The sequence below is a fragment of the Fistularia commersonii genome, chromosome 3 (genome assembly GCF_037954325.1).
Source record: "Fistularia commersonii isolate RoL2024-O1a breed Wild chromosome 3, RoL_Fcom_v1.0, whole genome shotgun sequence".
NCBI lineage: Eukaryota > Metazoa > Chordata > Actinopteri > Syngnathiformes > Fistulariidae > Fistularia > Fistularia commersonii.
In genome coordinates this window covers 17,450,859-17,469,874 of record NC_141286.1, presented here as the reverse complement: position 1 = coordinate 17,469,874, position 19,016 = coordinate 17,450,859, and the positions used below count along the sequence as shown (strand labels likewise).

The 19,016-nt window shown below is 39.4% G+C and overlaps 1 protein-coding gene across 5 annotated transcripts in view; it reads right to left on the bottom strand.

The window, feature by feature from the left end:
* tp53bp1 (tumor protein p53 binding protein, 1) overlaps positions 1–19,016 on the bottom strand; it is a 25,998-nt gene extending 6,982 nt beyond the window's left edge. For 3 of the 5 annotated variants that reach the window (XM_086143916.1, XM_086143917.1, XM_086143920.1), the window contains exons 1-19: positions 18,901–19,016; positions 16,584–16,800; positions 15,001–15,088; positions 14,853–14,925; positions 14,705–14,772; positions 14,465–14,590; positions 13,239–13,299; positions 12,984–13,153; positions 12,468–12,594; positions 11,725–11,819; positions 11,452–11,639; positions 8,875–9,814; positions 8,310–8,426; positions 7,193–7,384; positions 7,020–7,086; positions 6,496–6,588; positions 4,666–4,930; positions 1,439–1,495; positions 1,200–1,352 (exon numbers count right to left, since the gene is read on the bottom strand). In XM_086143916.1, coding sequence (XP_086000042.1) covers positions 1,200–1,352; positions 1,439–1,495; positions 4,666–4,930; positions 6,496–6,588; positions 7,020–7,086; positions 7,193–7,384; positions 8,310–8,426; positions 8,875–9,814; positions 11,452–11,639; positions 11,725–11,819; positions 12,468–12,594; positions 12,984–13,153; positions 13,239–13,299; positions 14,465–14,590; positions 14,705–14,772; positions 14,853–14,925; positions 15,001–15,088; positions 16,584–16,763 — 3,060 coding nt within the window. In that variant the 5' untranslated portion in view covers positions 16,764–16,800; positions 18,901–19,016. The remainder of the gene's footprint in view (positions 1–1,199; positions 1,353–1,438; positions 1,496–4,665; positions 4,931–6,495; positions 6,589–7,019; positions 7,087–7,192; positions 7,385–8,309; positions 8,427–8,874; positions 9,815–11,451; positions 11,640–11,724; positions 11,820–12,467; positions 12,595–12,983; positions 13,154–13,238; positions 13,300–14,464; positions 14,591–14,704; positions 14,773–14,852; positions 14,926–15,000; positions 15,089–16,583; positions 16,801–18,900) is intronic. The other 2 variants (XM_086143918.1, XM_086143919.1) reach the window with 2 other exon arrangements.

The window sequence follows — 19,016 nt, the reverse complement described above, 5'->3', positions numbered from 1 at the left end:
TTTGCAGTCCCTATGTCCTCTATTGTAAGTCGCTTTGGATAAAAGCGTCTGCCAAATGTAATGTAATGTAATTTAGTATTGTCCAAATGTCAGTTAGTTTTAATTAACATTAATATTGATGTTAGTATTCCATTTAAAATTAACTGACATCATATCATGATTTTATTCAGTATCAAAAAATATATCAGTGTTTTCTCCTCTGTACATGACCAAACCATCTCAGTCTGACTTCTCTGACCTTCTTTCCAAAACATCAAACACGTGCTGCTCCTCTGATAGACTCATTCCTGATCCTATCCATCATCATCCCTCCCAAAGAAAACCTAAGCATCTTCATCTTTGCAACATCTAGCTCTGCCTCCTGTCTTTTCGTCATTATAACTGTTCCTAGGCCATACAGCATCGCTGGTCTCACTGTCTTATACACCTTTCCTTTCCTTCTAGCTGATAGTCTTCTATCACATAGTGCCCCCGACACTATTCTCCACTCATTCCAACCTGCTTGAACCCGTCTCTTCACCTCTTTTCCACACTCTCCGTTGCTCTGGACAGTTGACCCCAAGTACCTGAAATCCTCCAACTTCTTGATCTCCACTCCCTGTAGCCTCACCATTCCACCTGGCTCCTCCTTTTCACACACATATACTCTGTCTTGCTGCGACTAACCTTCATTTCTCTCCTTTCCAGCGCATACCTCCACCACTCTAGATTTTATTCTACCTCTTTCTCTGCTCTCACTACAGATCACAATGTCATCTGCAAACATCATGGTCCATGGAGATCCCTGTCTAACCTCATCTGTCACCCTGTCCATCATCACTGCAAAAAAGAGGGGGCTCAGAGCAGGCACCCTATCATATTCTTTTTCTAGGTCTACAAAAACACGAGATAGATATGTACCCTTCAACAATCAATTAATTTGAAATACTTCTAATAATTACTAAATTATCATGATATTAGGGTCAACCCCCTTAATAATTTATTACTTTTAATAGTAGAATTCAAACCTTTCCATGTTCAATTTCAAAAAAATTAAAAAAGGCAAAAATGGAAAAATCGTTACCCTTAAACATTGCTTTAAGTTCTTGATATCGGTTCAATTATTTATTTTGTAGTTACAAGTGCTATTGAGGTAAGAAAGTCCTTCAACCACAATTACCTTCAAATAAATAGACATATTCATTTTTGCAAGCCGTTACCTCTGTTACTCTGCGATCCACCTCTTTGCCATCCTCATAATACACGTCTGTAATGATCCGTGTAATGGTGGTCCGCACTTCTTGGATGGTGCGCACATGTCTACGGTGGAAGGGGCCTGTAGTTCTTCGAAAGGATGGTGTCTCTGGTTCGCCCTTTGAAAAAGTGACGCAAGTGTGTTAAATGTAAAATACTTGTATTGAGCCATTGTTCTTCATTTCAAATGCAGGTAACAGCGTACCCTGCCAGCTGGGCGAGTGCCCGGGTCTTCTGAGTTGGTCTGTTGGGAAACAGTCCGCTGAAGGTGCGAAAACACAGCACACATATCAATCTTTCTAAATACTAGGAAATATTACAACTAGTCATTTACATGAGTACAGTATATTACAGTATTTTGAGTTAAAACTAATCAAAAATCAAAGCTACAAAGCAAGTCTAAAGGCAACTTTACAAAAGGCATTTGTGTGTCAAACTTTGTGTAAACTAAATATCATCCTATCAAACTGACATGCAAAGTGATCTAATAAATCTCACACTTAGCCTAAAGCAAAATAAGATATTCGGCACACTTTTTTTTTTTGGAAAAAATGACCTGCTTTACCATCTTTCCTATCATCCTATCATAAGCTAAGAATACAACAGGCCAGGGGTCTCGCAGGTCCAGAGCCACATGCAGCTCTTGGATCCGTCTGATACTGCTCCCTGTGGCTTTTGAAGATAATCGAGTATTTGATTAAAATGTATTTTATTTCAGTTAGTTCATTTTTAAAATGTAAGACGATCTTGTAACATCTAAATAAAACATTTTAAAATATTCTTGCTGCTCTCAATGAACGACTGCATGTGCCAGTAAAAGGATGACACGAACAGAGAGAGCATTTTTGGTTTGCTGCTGGTGGATAATTTAAGTTCGGCTTTTTTTCATAAATACAAGGACTCAAATAGACATTGAGTATTTTTTCTTAAAAGTAACATTCAACCAAATGTCTTTTTTTCAGAGTTCAAAATGTTTTGTTGCATGCAGAAATGTAATTTTGTTTTCTATGCTGTTGTTCATTGCAACACATTTTGTTTATACATTCAAAGTGTTTGTCACATGCAGAGTGTAGAAAAGTGTTTTGCTGTACAGTGAAATTCGTGCTTTCCCGTTTGCAGTGCATGGATACATAGCATAAAGGCAAAAAAAAAACAAAAAACGTTATATGCCATGTTAATTCTGTTTAAATTTCAAAAGGGTTGTGTGGCTCCCGGTATCTTCTTTACAGTGGGGAAAAGGGTCCAAATGGCTCTTTGATTAGTAAAGGTTGCCAACCCCTGTTCTAGGCTATATCGTATACCCTCTGAACAATGAGCAGCAGTCAGCGGTTTATATACTGTATAAACTTGCACTTTTTCCATTTGCACACTCCATGCTGAACTTTACTGTTTTGCACATTTACTCTGTACATTCATTGCTTCCATTGCATGATAGTCAAACTTGTCAAAAAGCCATGCTTTAGCTCAGAATATTCATGAACTGCATTTACCTTGCAATTTGCACTTTTAATTGCAAAGTTTACATTTCCACTGCATATTTCATTCATTACCCTCTATTGTTCTGTGATGCATTTATTTGTATTTCATCCTTACAAACTCTCATATGTTACTAATACCTTGCTATACTATCTGGCATTCCCTGTGGATAGTAAAGTAAGAATTTCATTACTTACTGTGCATAAGACTATAAACACTTTGATTCTCTAAGTAATCATAACCGGCCTCAGTCAAATTTCAGTAATATAGTAGTTACTACGGTAACTCCAGTACACTCATACCCCCACCAGGTTGTGAAAAAAAAATTATGTTATTATGAGGCAAACAAAATGTTCAATTGTTGAATGCATGACTCACATCACGTTCGAAAGTGCACTTTGGACTTTCTGTGTATGTTGAATCTTTTATAGAGGTGGGCTTCTAATATTGAAGGCTAAAATTCATTGTACAAAGCCAATTACTGTGAGACTGACTTAAAGCTATGCGGTGAAGTACAGGGAAGGGGCAGGACATTATGTTCTTATTACTATAAACTGAGGAACTAGTATGGGGCATTTCTACTCTGATGTGCAAAGACAGCGGGAAACAGGCCAACCTGCAAACCTGCAAATCAAGTTGAAACATTTCTATGTAATAATGCAACGGTAAGTATGGTGGTCTGAATAATGGTGATTTCGATGGATAAATGCTAATCAACTAATTGGATGACAGTTACCATTGTAAGGAGAGCCACATTAGCATCAAATGTAAAGTACAGAATTATTTTATCTGTGCAATATCCAGCTTATACCTGTACAACAGCAAGCTTTCCTGACAGTGTGTTTGCGTGTTTTAACAAAATCTATGAGCATGTAATTACACATCTAGTCCTACAGGGTTGAGTGTTGAGGTATTTTCTCCTTGATGTCATCCTGTGTTGTTTATCCTCTCCCGAATAAAGAAAGTATACTGTATATAACTATGTGGAAATAAAAATTAACAAAATCTGGAAAATTGCTGAATTCGATATCATAAACACGATGGTTTAATACAGAGATACATGAAATATAGTCTCCACATTAGGGCATTATAAGAAAAAGCAGGATAAACAGTTGCTGCAAACAATGGAGGAGCGAAAAACAAAAAGCTTTGTTACACAAAAACCGAAAATCTTTTTCTCAAGCAAATGTAGATGTATTTATGTCTAAACATACTTTATTACTTGAAAGTTATTCAAGTGTTGAAATGAATATGCTACTCCAGGAAACGTGCAGAAGTATTATAAGCAAAACATACACAAATTGTATCGAAAATAAAGGTTTTCATAAAGCAGGGGGGCATGCAATGTGGTATGATAGTGCTTGTTTCATTACTTATTGAAAACTAATACATGTGGAAACATTTAATGCTATACCTTATCACTTAACAAGGTTCAATACTTCTGGTAGATATATTGTATTAGTATTGTGTGATTTCACATTATTCAAAAAAGTGCATCAGGTTTATTTATGACCCTATATAAAGTGCATTTAATGACAAAATGAAATCTTTTCATCTATATTACACGGTCTTCTGAAAAGGGGACAAACCCGTAAAATAAATGTAGTGTAGTAGAATGTACGATACTGTATTTACCTGTTAATTGTCTTGGGTTCAAAGTACAGTACAAGAGTCATGGAGTATTTACTTGTTGTCCTTCACTAAATTACACTAAAAACATCTGCAGTTTGTAATTGGAATGGGCTTAGAATTTCTGCATACGCTTTGAACAACGCTTGAATGGAATGATAACCATTGTTCCTATTCCTATAGATCACCTCTTGTGCTTCTTTAAAAGTCTGGAGACACATATACTAACTCTAGTATCCCAAAGCAATTACCAATTAACCAACTAACCAACTCTGAGCCAGCCTTTCATACATTCATGCAAGTCATGAAGGACTGTTGAAAACAAACCTTGCTGGTCGGACTGGATGTGATGGTGATGTCAACGGTCTGCTGGTTCACTGCCTTCTGTCTTGCCTCGGTCCTGTTTGGTGTGGGCGGCTCAGGTGACCCCTGCCTTTCCCCAGACTGCTCAGGGAGGCCAGGAGGGTCCTTGGTGGTCTCCTGGGGTTCAGCAAATACTTCTTGTGAAGGCTCTGATTGGCAGTTGGGGAGGCTATTGCATCCCGACCATGAACTCTGGGAAGTCCTCTGTGGTGACCTAATCAGGTCCCCCCTGCCAAACATTAAAAAAAAAAAAAAAAGGAAATTAATAAATAAATTAATAAATACGATGTTGCAGGGCATCTGACAAAACACCAATTGATTCACAGGCAGAAGATCACAGTGAAAGAACAGTAGTTTGAATTTTTACACAGGGCAGTGACCCTATTTATTTTTTCTATACTATTACTGCGGGTCTACAACCCGCCAGTAAATTGCTATCATGTATGCTTTGCATATAGGCCAACTTCGGACCATGTCCTGCCCATTTCTTAAATGGAAAAATGCCTGTGTGTATGTAGATATTGAAATGATGGTGTCCTTTTAAATATATTTGAATAAAGGTGGACTCAGTCAATGTATTTGTATGGTCAAAAGCATATAGGGCCCAAAAGTAGGGTACATCATTGTCAACCACAGCTCACTTACACCCTTATTTTTTAAACTGCATTGTTACACTTCTATTTCTCACACATGAAGGCAGAGAGGCAGAGAGTGCAAACATACAAGAAAACTAAGGTGAAACTTTTATTCTTGGTACCATCCCTCTAATTTTATCTTTCTTGAAACCAGGAGAGTCACCTACATTTTACAACCTCTTTGTCGAATTGCCTGACTTTGGAAAAGCAGGACAAAATGGCACCTTCCCTCTCTCTGCATGTCCATAATAAGTCAAATGGAGCAAAAAATAGCCTCCACCCCACCTCCAAACTCAGAAATTAGGTCTCAGTCTCCATCTCACTGGCATAAGAGCTGTGCCATTTCTATCTGATAAAAAACATTAGGTCAAGCTATTCAAACCAAAGGCAAAAGACCATGGGAAAGTCCAGCCATCGAGCAGTAACATTATTGAAGCACAACAATTAAGTAGATCTATTTATATTGGGTTGAGAGGCAACAGAAAAAAAATGTCAAATTGTTAAAATTCAGTGAAGGAGGTTTTCCTCCAGATGTTATCACACACACACACACACACACACACACACACACACACACACACACACACACACACACACACACACACACACACACACACACACACACACACACACACACACACACACACACACACACACACACACACACCTATTTCGTATTATATGCCTAAACATAATTTACCCCTACATTTATCTCCATGTGGCTCAAGCCTGGGGTCACATCTGGACCCTGAGTTGTAGGAGTTCCCCAGCCTAGAAATCATGTTCTCTAGAATTATTTATTAAGTTAAATCCTGGCAAGCATTATTTTATTTATGTACATAAATGCCGTAATTTGATCAAAAGTCATAATTTTTCTTAATGTTTTCGCATCCAAATCTAAAACACCATTTTACCAATTCCCACTCCCTGCAAATGGGTTTGTAATTAGAGAATTACATTTTGTAAACCGGAGGTTCGATATCAGAACTGGAAATGGATTGAAACTAACTTTCTGCTTATTGCAGAAAACTCTGAAGAACCTCCTTATGTGATATTTATCAAACTCTGAGTTTTACTGAAAACAAACATAAACCGGGGAAAAGGTTGCCAGAAGTGACATGGCTGCTTTGCTCTATCTCTTGTGTTAAGCTCTGTCTACCTGACTGGTGCAGTGTTTCCTACAGCCAGGCACTGGTCCTCGGCCTCATGCTGTCGGAGAACTTGCCTTACACGAGTGAACACTGATGGGCTGCTGGGACACAAAACATCAAGGTCAGACTTCTCTTTTCACCAAGTGATCAGTCACACTGTTATTTCTGACTGAGATTACTGGACTACTAGTTGACATGTGGATATATTTTAGTCACACAGTTTAACCTCAAAATGTATTTTATGTGTCAAGGGCTGATAACCAGATAACCAATGCAAATCCAACTCAATCAGAACAGGCTCGCTATAGTATATTGATTTTAATCCTGCCAAAGGGGAACCCTTTATAATCTGCCCGGCCCTAGACTGCCTACAATAATGAGAACAAAATTAATGAACAGGGTTAGAGATTTTCAAAGAAGCCCAACACTCTTTGTTTTTGTGAAGTCTAATTCTAAAGAGCCTGGGAGCCTGGCAGACATAAACACTTCAAAAGGAATTCTGTGAATGTGATAAAATAGAGCGCCAACTTACCTGGTTACAGCCTTGGTAACAGTGGTAACCTTGACAACGGATCCATCCTCGTCAGATAGTGTCGGCTCTGGTGGGGAAGAAATATATAACTGAGGGGTATGAGTTCATGCAGCATCTTCAAAGATATGGTTATGTTGCTCAGCCTTGAGCAGGGAATGGTGATGAGCTCTTACTCTGTAGGCTGAAGCGCTCCGAGCTACTCTCCTCCACTGGGGTAACCAGTTTCATCCTTAGACTAAGTTTGCCCTCTTGGGTGTCAATGGTGTCATCCCCGCTTTCTGCTGAAACAATGTCACTTGCTGCCATCACCGCCTCTGCAGACACGTCACCAACCACGTTTGACTTTTCAGAAAAGGATGTGATTTCTGGATTGAAAAAAAACAAAACACAAAAATAGTGTTGGGACATGCAGAGAAAATATATTCACTATTCAGGGGTCCCTTTTCTGAAGGATAAATGTTCATATCTGGAACCCTAACCAGATATGAACCCTAACCCAAACATAAAAAGTCACTGTTAGGAGTCACTGTTAGGACTCTTAGGGTTTAAGATCAGTTTTACTGAAAGGGCTTATGAAAGGTATCTTGTACTTTCAAAGATTTAATTTCTATGGGTAGACAATAAGATGTTTTGCTATTGTTTCCAAAACAATTCTAGTCAGTCCCTTCCTGCCTTTTTGAGACCATTTGTTGTTTATTTTTTAAGCTGTTTTTTGGAGAGTTTAAAATGAAACCACGCGAGTTTCTAGCCAACTTTAGCAAACTATTTAGGTATTATATTTCCCTTCGATACATGTTTGCTTTGTAGCTTTGCAATCAAGAGTTGAAACACAGTAAAGTGCAAGTAATTAGGGTGCAAGTACGATATGAAAAGTATGCATTCAAAACAGTGAACAGCAGTAGTTATATGGCAGTGCAGTTAAATAGTAGCGTTGGGTCATATGTTCAGGAGAAAAATGTCACAGCAGTAAAATACGTGTTTTCAGGGATATTAATAAATGGATATCCAATTGTACAACTGTGCAAAAAGTGCAGCTGAAACAGTGAGTATGCACAATTTCAGTATTCCAATGCTACTTTTAAAATTAATTAAATTCATTTATGGGAATGGGGTTATCTAAAAGTCGATGGTAAAATTATGTATCACAATGTACTGCGTCAGAATCCAGAAAACATAATTATTGTTAAAACAGTTTATAAATGATATTACAAAACTGAATCCCTATCAATGATATTGAAAACAATATTTCCTACTTAATGTTACAAGGGGCAGACTGTCCAAGAAACCCACCAATGGGAGTGCTGTGTCTCAATGTCCGCTTTAGCTGGTTCATCAGGGGGGGAGTGACACCAACAACTGGACCAATCAGCTCACCCTCTTTAGGAAGTGTGAAGTGGAAGGATATTTCTGTCAGAGAAAAGGGTTTGAAAGATTTTTAAAATTTTTATTAAGTTCTTGTTTGGAAATGGTTGAGAGTGATTATGTATTTTTCCAAGTTTTTTGTCAATGGGAGGATGTTTTCCTAGAAACCAGGTATACAAAAATATAAAACTTTTCAGCAAGCAAAAGGATAGAAAAATGACAACATGACATTATTTATTGGTTATCAAGGAGAGGGGAGTTAATTAGAAAAAATAGAAATGTTATGGACAAGCAGACTAATTAATCAATTGATGGGTATTGAAACTGCTGCAATTCTGAAGTTCATGACTTTGTAGTTTTTGAAGTAAGTAAATATTTGCAACAAGTCACTGTACTATGAGTACATGAAGAAAAGAGCTCAAGGCAGAGCTTGAAAAGACGCTTCCTTATCATGAGATGGCAGTAGGGTTCAGTACATATGTATCCATCTTACCTCCTGAACTGTCACTCAGACTCTTGTCTTTGAGCCCATCTGGTTCTGGCACCTTGTCCTTCATCTGAGCCAGGGCCTCATGGCCATTAGTAGAGGTAGGAATGTTGCCTCTGACTGGCTGAGAACTATTGGTCTTTGAATCTTGTGTCACTGCTTGGGGGAGAGCCTGTGAGTCTCTCACAGAGTCTGTAACCATAACAACGCTATCCTCTCTCCTGTCTTGGCTCTCCTCCTCCATTGGCTCAGGTGAGACCAGTTGGCTCTGGGAGAGAGCCAGCGCCAGACGAGAGGTCCCGCCTCCCACTGTGCTCTCTTCCTCATCCATCAGCACCTCTTCCTCAACTACAACTTCATCTGGAACATCCTTGGCCATCTGACTATTGCTGACTGTTGCACTGTCTTGTGATAGGGCCTTTGCAGTCCCTGCTTCTGCTGCCACATCCACAGTAGACGTCTGGGAAATGACTGGCATTGAGGCCGAACTGCAAGGGGTCATGTCTGAGGGTGTTTCCTGTACACAGATGTTCACAGTAATACCTGGGGAGTTCAATTTGGACTGAGAGCAGGACACTTTGCTGCCAGAGCTGCTCTCTTTGATTCCAGCCTCACATTCTTTTACATTCACATTGTTTACATTCAAAGAAGTCTTGCTACAAGGTTTGAAACCAGTGGCAGTTTGTGATTCTGCCTGGAGCCTGTTGGTCTCACTGCACTGATGTTGGCAAGGCGTTACCGGCAGCTCCTCTGGTTCTTCAATCTGCGTGTCCTGGCTGTCCTCCAGCACCTCCTCAAAGGTATGCCTGGCCTGGCTCCCTCCAGGCGTGTTCATAGAAAGCTGCAGAGGCAGCACACGGGGACGCTGGGATTCCACAGATAATGATTCTGTCTTCTTACTAGACTGTTGTGCAGCCTCCTGGCTCTGCGTGGGAACAAACACATCCTGAAAGAAGAGACCACATGCACGCACACAGGCACACACACACACGCGCGCGCACACACACACACACATGAATAATTTTGCTTTATTAAAGATAGCCTACATTTTGTTGTGAAGATTATTAGAAGGAAAAAAATGTTTTTTTTATATTGAAAATCCAGAAAAAAATGTGATAGATATATTTATTGGGGTTATATCATACTATTTATTATAGTCTTGTCAATTTATTAAAATTACCGTATGAGCATTGGAGGCGCACCTTCAATGAATGCTCTATTTTAAAACTGTTTTCATATATAAGGTGCACCGCATTATAAGGCACATAGAATAGAAACTGCTGTAGTGGCTGGGGTTGCATTATGTATCCGCTGGATGAAGCTGCACTGAAGGGAATGTCAACAAAACAGTCAGATAAGTCAGTCAGTCAAACTTCATTAATAGAATACAAACCTATGTTCTGACAACTCCGTTCACTCCCAAAACAAGTTAGCGCATTCACAATATGGTACAGTACATACCGGTAGCTCTTACCAGTATTTGTGCCGCCTTCGTTGAAAACAATGTTTTTCCAACTCCATTTGTCACAGTTCAAAGCTTTTCATAAAACAAAAGTACCAAGAAGGACCGCCTCTAAATTCATTGATCATGTCACTATCTAGCGCTGTTGCCTTCATTCGAATAGTGACTGTGGAGACGCTTCTACTTGCTGCTCTCTGTTCAACCCACTGTTCGAGTTTGTCCTCCACCTGTGGCCATCTCGCTTTGTTTCCTCGGAAACTCTGTTTGGTCTTCTTTACCTGGCGCAGGTCATCTTGTCGTTTCCTCCTCTTCCGTACCATTGATTCATTAATGTTGAATTCTCTCACTGCTGCTCTATTCCCAATTCTACTGCGTGACTGATCGCCTTGAGTTCGAACTCTGCATCTCTTGAAAGGTGCCATTTTGGGGTCTTTATACACACACAAGTGGTGTGGGACTGGAATTACCCTTTACCGTTTTGACCGCTGCTACTTTGGCAACGCCCCCTGACTACGGTAACCACCATTAACCAACATTAACCAACCACTGTCGGTTTTTGAGAAAACTAAAGGCTTTTAAGTCTGCCTTATAGTGCGGAAAATACAGTACTTATTGAAAATTAATATGATCTATAGTAACTAATCATAGTAAGTGTCATTTAGTTAAGGGAATTAGGGAATTTTCAGTGGGGAAAATGAGCGTTCTTTTGATTCCTTTCCTTTACCGAATTTCTCAAGGATTTAAAATTGCAAATTTTCCCAAGTACTTAGATTAGTTTTGTCAGACTGGGGAATGATGATCTTTTCATCTTGCCATTGTTCCACTGAACAATTTGTAAAATAAATATATGGAAATATATGGATGTATGGACTAACATTTTAGGGGATTAAAATCTTTACCGATTAATGTATGGGTTTATGACAATTTAAGATAACGGCTTTCAATAGTAAAAAAACCTAATTGATAAATGAAGTAAGGAGGTATATGTCTATGGAGGTTCTCAGTCATCCAAGCCATGGTTACTTCAGTTTCTTCTCGTGAGGACACTCACATCCAGTTGCCATGAAAAGATTTTGAACAGAGGTAAGGAGGTATTTAAGTTAATGAAATGAAGAACTTACATGAGAGAATTCTGGCTGTGATGGCAAAGACAGTGCTTGGTCCAAGACAAAAACTGGGGAATGCTGGGAAACAGGGGTGGAGGAAACTGGCTGTGGCTTAGGTGCAGCATCTGTTTCCATGGGCTCCTCCTCCTTCTCCCCAGGTCCAACCTCAGGGTGCTGCAAAGTATCCATGGGCTCCTCAGACCCTGACAGAACAAAACAGTTTCCACACCATAAAGCAGATTCTATTTAGTAAAAAATATCAGTCATTTCAGGAGCTTCAGTTGCTACCCTGTGGATTCTCTGCATCAGTTGGTGAGCTGGGCACAATCAGAGGAGTTGGGCTACAGTGGTCAGGAGTTGGCGCAACAATGTCCACAGAGCTCCTGCAATGAAGAGTAGACAAGTAGACGTCAGGTACATTTTGTTATTAGTATTATCATTATTATCATAATTGAATCAAGGCAAATTTCTGCTTTTCCACCCCATTTCTGGCTCATTCTGGAGACAAAGCAAGCTTGGCAAATTTCTTTTAAGTTTTGAGTTATTTCTTACAGATTTTTTAAGTCAGCTATTTATGGCATTTTCAACTGTTATAGAAAACCACATATTTGCTAACAATAAAACTATTGTAAAAAGTGATAAATTAATCTAAATAATGATTTTTTTGTTTTAATGATTCCTTAAACACAAATAATATTGTTTCCAGAATTTGGTGGATTATTTCATCAATTCTTCATTCATGCCAGTCATGCCATTTTTTTTAAATAGATGGACTTTAACTAGCCCCATAACAGGGATATTTTTCATGCTTTAACTATACCCATGAAACTACAATCATAAATGAAATAATGATCAAAATACGTTCAAAATGACCAATACAGAATCAACAGACAATACAAGAAAATATTCTTATGAATAGCAACGTGTACACTTCTAATAACCCTGGCAAAGTAGGTAATCTATTAAGTAATAGTTTATTCATAAAATCTCCTTGCTACCGCGATGTGGGGGAATCCCCTTTTGGAGCTTACTGGGAGAGACTCTCCTGAGCCAGAGCTTCTTGTCCAGACAGATGCAGGAGTCGGAGGGTGTGGGCCGGCGTGGAGGTGGGCTGACCTTGCTGCTCGGGTTCAGACACTGTGCTATCAACTGCTGTGCCTGAAAGGCAGACAGACAGACAACCACACACATTAGACGGAGAGAAAAACTTTCAGGTATAACCAAGATAAGCCTGCTCCGAATTCACACTTAAGATTATCACATTTTACATTTTTACTGATTTTTGTTCCAAATTTCAAGTAACTTTCAGCTGATAACTGTACAATCACTGATTTTTGAACAATGCCAAGCTAACTTCAGGCATTGTTGTGCTGATTTAAGGATGACTGAGTGCAAACTCCTTTAATGTTTTTTTTTAATATACAAGAGGTAGAAAGAGAAAAAAATATGTATCACAGTATTCATTAATAAACAATTTTCCCATTTACAGTATAATTTGCAGTATGTCTGATATACACTATCATACGATTCAGCTACAACAGACACACCTGGTTTGTCAGGGTCGAACAAGTCCTCCTGTGAAGACAGGATCTCAGCATCCTGGTTTTCTGGCCTGCCAGAACCTTGCTGGCCCTTAGAATGAAGCAGGACCTGGATGCTCAGCTGCTTGGCTGACTGACATGAAGATTCGGTCAAGCTGCTGGAGCTTACCTCAGACCTGCAGGGGGAAGCACACTATGACAGCTGGACTGGGGTTCGCATGTCCTGTGATCATGGAATGAAAATGGGACATGAGGCCGTACCTGGCTGCTATGCTGTCCTGACCCCCAGAAGCCCCACAGCTGGTAATCTGCTCTGCTGCAGCTGGAAGCAAGTAAGACAAAGAATATTGGTTCAACCCCAAAAAGCTCAGATCCTTAAGGTTAGCGCAGTCTATGTTGAAGCATTGGAGAAAGAACCATCATAATGCATTTAGCTGTCAGAAAGCTTTTTGTGGGATTAGGGGTCTATTTTTGCTCTCATGTGCTTAAGATGCATCAATACATGTATCAAGAGCAAAAATAAAATCTAAGGCTACTTGTATATTGCTTCTTCTGACTGTGCTACAAAGTGCTGTGTGATAACCAAACAATAACAAAGAAAATTAGAAGGGCGGTCATTAGGAGCTGCTACGGAGTAGGAATGTCAATGATGTATTCTGTAAGAATGTTTTGAGATTAAGGGATTAGAGAACAGAGGAAAACAAAAAATGTAAATAATGTCATCAAATTGTAGTATTTTTTCTATCTCCCCTTCATCCAAGATTGTAATATGATTTTATTATATAAATGCAGACAAAGATCAATAAAATATACAAAACTGATCCCGACAGAGGAAATTCTTTTGTCACAGCAGCGCGACAATGACAGTATCAATAAATATGAGTATAAATATAAATAAAAAAGACAACTAAATATTGCAAAAGACATCCACAAATAAACAGACAGCAGAGTGAACAACAACAAGGACAGGAATAGACAACAGAATGGGGAGGAGAAAAAAAAAAAAGAGCAAGGGTGAGAATAGACAACCAGAAACACAACAAGGATAAGAATAGAAACAGTGACAATAACAATGACAAAAATAAACGTGATGCGAAAGGAGTGACACCAACAAGGATTGATTGACTAAATAAATAAATAAACAAACAACGGAGTTGGGGCATGACATGTGCGAATGAGGTTGTGATAGCACAATGTCTGGATAAAGAAAACTGTTTGAAAGTACTTTCTAAATTGTTTTTTTGCTAATTTGAAAATGATTAAGCAATAAGTCCCCATAATACCATTGTTGTAATTTCCTAATTAGCAATTCACTTCTCTTTTCCCCATATAGAAAAAAATAATGAATGGATGAACGAACGAACAAACGAAAAAACAAACAAACAAACAAATAAAAGACTACTTCACTGCTTACAGAATCAAGGTAAAAACACATCTCCTGTGACAAATGTGCTATGGATATGTCTGAGGAAATAAATGATTAAAACCTGATTTTGAGTGCGTGCCTGTGGCTGGCTCAGGGGTGTTCTCTACATTCTCCTGACTGTTAACTTCTTCACAGCCAAGATCCTGACTTTGCGAAAGCTGAATAAAACCAAACTGTGAGTTTCCCTCTGAAACAAAAACATAAAAATACACCTGGTGACTTAAGTTGAATTATTTGTTCTTTTAAAGACAGTAGTCATTCTATTCAATCTCACAATGGAACATCAAAGACGAGCACCTACCCTCAGACTGGATGCAATGTGTTGTGGAATCAGCCCCAGATTCCATTTCTGTATCTACAGATGAACACCTAGAAGTGTGCATAGCAGAGTGAAAACATTTTCTGAAATGATACACTAGCTGATGAGACAATCATCTGCTACTACATACTTCCTATTGTTAGGCAGAGAACAGATGTTGAGGACTTGACTCTCTTCTTGGAAGGCAGAATTGGCGTTAGTGTCTACATAAAAAAAATGTTTCTTTTAAATCCATTGTGTACAGAAAATACTTTCTGTCTTGTTAGTGAAGCACCTACCAGGATCAGCCTGATTGTTGTTCTGGGAGCTCTCTGATTGGCTGTCAGTCTGAGAGGATCTACCTCCGAGTGGTGAGGATATCAGCTCCTGAAAGTGGATAATAATAAAAAAAAATTGTGATGATAAGTAATATTAAATTTTTTTTTATTTTTTATCTTATGTCTATATGATGTCAAAAACATAAAGAAAAATATCCACCGCATTCACAAATATATCCTAGATTATCAAATTCAGGCTATTTTTCTTCTGAGGAGTGTTACAGTACACGTTACAAGTATTTCATGATCCATGTGAGCATTTATAAAACATTGTATCATTTTGAAGGTGACTGCAAATAATATGTAGATGTTCTTTGTTTATGTTATGGAAAACATAACTGTATCTAGCGAACATAATAGTGCACTCTTATCTTTCACTTGGTACTTAACAGCTTAAGACACTTTATAGTTTTCACTTGTTACTTAAGACACTTTATAGTTTATTTGAATTTCTTATTCTCCCTTTTTTTATGGTTTAAACAATTTTCTATTATTTATTATTGTTATGTTTTTCTTGTAATTCTGGCACAATTTCCGTCAAGATAAAGTTGTTCTTATTCTTATTCTTAAATGAATACAAATAACATAGCACTTACATTTCAAAATACACTATCTTAATAATGACCTCTGACCAAATGTAGTATAATGTGTACTGCATTTTACAAAGTAATAAAAAATATACATCTTAAATCTTGGGAGACAACTACCTGTGCTGTGCTGCTACCCAGTAATGATTTGTAAAGTACACATTGATGGTGATGAATTTAATTTTAAAGGGCCATTGCATGGCTGAGGGTGTTGGGGTGCCTCTTTTTATCCCTGTACTTCAGATCCATAGTCCTTCCATTTAGGAAAAATAATAAGAATTTACACATTATTAATCCCTCATGGTGAAATTCCTTCTCTGCATTTAACCCATCACGGATGAACCGTGAGCAGTGGGCCGCCGTCTAACAGCGCCACGGGAGCAGTTAGGGGGTCAGTGTCTTAGCTCAACAACACTTAGACACACTAGGAGGAGGCAGGAATCGAACCAGGAATGCTCTTCCTCCTGCTCCATGTAATCTTTTGGGAAGCTGTAGTCCTAGGCTAGCCATCGGTGTAGCTCTCAGTCTGAAAAATATGTAGGTCTTCAAGTATCAGTCCATGATAGTCTTGCATTATCTGTGAATGGAGGCTTGCAAACATTAGACTCCCAATCAGAGACTTCAGCCGGCTGCTTGAATACAGGTTTATGGCTGCTTGACAATAAAAAACGTCTAATTTCGATTGTCTCTCAACAGGACGTGAAAGAAACAGATGAGTGGTAATTGCTATCATTGAGGAGGCTGCAAGAAAGAAAAACAGAGACAAAACCGGAATAACCTCCGTTGTATTTAGAAACTGTTAACCTACAGCCAGCTGATGCCTCTGTTGTTCCAGGCCCTGACTACCGGAACTGCTTCAAACCCCAAGAGAATAATCACGTCGTAAAATGAAAAATAAATTAATTTAAAAACCCGTGGTTGTGAGTGGTAGACTCGTAAGTTCAACGAGGTGCTTACCAGAACCGGGCTGCGGGATGTGGGCTGCAGGCTGGATAGCCGGCGAGCCAGCAGAGCTCGATAGCTGCTCTCAGGATCGTCTTCGAGAGCGACACTGTCCGGCTGGGAGTCCTCCACGATCAGACACGGGTTCTCGGGGTGAGGTAAGCTGGAGTCCAGTTCACTACCACCAGGATCCATGGGGTCAGACAGAGGACAGGAGGCTGACTGCTGTTAGCTTAGCATATAGGACGAGACAGCGACAACACACGTGAGAAAGTGCAAAACCCGGTTGCTTTTGCCTGGAACTACTTGGTTTGCACGTTAGCTAGGCTAGCCAAACGAGGCAGGGAGGTTAGCTGACGCTCCGCCCAATAACAAAGAGTCCTTCGAAGCCGGCGAAGTTATTGTGCTCTCCTTGGAAAACACGCTCCAAACCACGTTACTAAATCACAAAATTAGCAATTCAGCCAAATGCACATGGTATTAATATAAGTCAAACTCCAAAGTTCTCTATGTAGCAAGAGACTATACACACCCACTCCGTCTCAGGTCCGCTCCGCGCGGCAAAACTTGCGAGAAGTGATATCATTGGTCCGCTAAACCCCATGACGTCACGTGACGCCACCGGCTGTTTTTTTTTTTTGTTGCGAAATGTTTAAAAGATGGTTCTTTAGAATTGATAAAATGACACTGTTTCTCCCAAACTATGTATCTATGTACTTCCTCACATTAGAATATGCAACTCATCGCTCAATACACTTTGATTAACTGGTTTGAGATGATGGAATATAAATGACACTAATTTCCCACACCGCTTTTATAATCTCTTGCCTGTAATAGGAGGATGCCCTTGTGCATCTTTCAAACAAGTATTATTTATTTGCATTTTTAGGTATGAGTAAAAAACATTTAACATTTAACTTTGGAGTGTTATACTTTCTAATGATAAATCACATCAGTCTCACAAATCTGGGTCACTGCATCCCTTGGTGGAGTCTCCGAGACCTTCATGGCTCATTGAAAGGGTTCCAGAGGCTCCAGTTTAAAATTAGATTTTTTAGGTTACGTTTTTTCAAACATTTGTCATTCAAGAGTCCCTGAGTTTGCTCTGCATATTATGTATTTTTGGATCTATTGCTTACCTTGTATTACATCTGCTCTCCTACTCCATCGATCTTGGGATAAATTACGATGAAACTATGGAAAATGTTAACTTGGAACTCTCAGGGTTCTAGTTTTAAATGATGTGCATCTCTTTTGTGCAAAATTCTTGGACATGGTCATTTCAACTAGAAAACATAAGATTCTTGTTACTGATTCAACATCTGACTGATTTTAAGATATTAAAAGAAAGAGCATGAGGATCAAAAGGCACCATTGTGTCTTTCAGTGATGTGGTGTCTGCTCAGTTTTTGGGATTAACAGTCTTTCATATATCACTTTATCATCATTTGACAGCCTCAGTTTCCATGGAGACACCACATATCCTGTGACAACGCAGTCTATGCAAATCAGATCAGAGAGGTACTGTTGGAAGGGAAAGTACAGAGCTCCAATCATTTTGACAGACCGGGGTTTGTTTCCGGGCATTGGGGGATAGAAATACTGCAAAATGAAACTAAATCTCGCTGAAGTAAGCAATTGTGCCGCATCATTAGAAAGGCCGCTGCCTCACATTGGAGATGACCTACCCTCCTTCAGAGTCAGAGTGACACAATGTTTAAAACTCAGTAAAGACCTAATATTATTACATTTTGGAGCAGAGATTGAATATGGTGTTGTGCCCTTATTTTGGCACATTGTAGCACATATTATACGTTTAATAAACAAAGGATTTTTTTTTAAAATCATTATTGCAGACTATTTTAGCACAGTGAAATCATTATCCATGTGTCACATGTTGAGCTGTGATGCTCCCAGTCCTCTGAAGGTGTTGTCCTTCCAGACAAGACAGCTTTGGTGCCTGGCCTGGTCACAAGTTATAGACAAGCAGCTGTAAAATAAGGGAACTCTGACATTTCCATCCGGGAAATGGTCTGCACTAACCTTCCCCGACAAGCACCCCAAAAGTTCAGCGTCACGTCGTCATCCCTGCAGGTCGGGCTGACAGACACATTCAGAAATGCGCAGCCACAATCCAAAATGTCTAATCTGAGAGCAGCGTCCAGCAGAGTTGACATTCGACTAACACACACACACACACACACACACACACACACACACACACACACACACACACACACACACACACACACACACACACACACACACACACACACACACACACAGCCCGCCTTTCTGGCCGGTTCGAATAAAGAAAGAAAAAGAGGGTTACCTTGCAGATCAATAGGTGCACTCGACTTATTTCCCGATTTTATTTCACTGCCCCGTCCTTGCAGTGAAAGACGCGTCCGACATCGGCGGGTCCTGCCGTGCCTCTGTTTTGCTGGG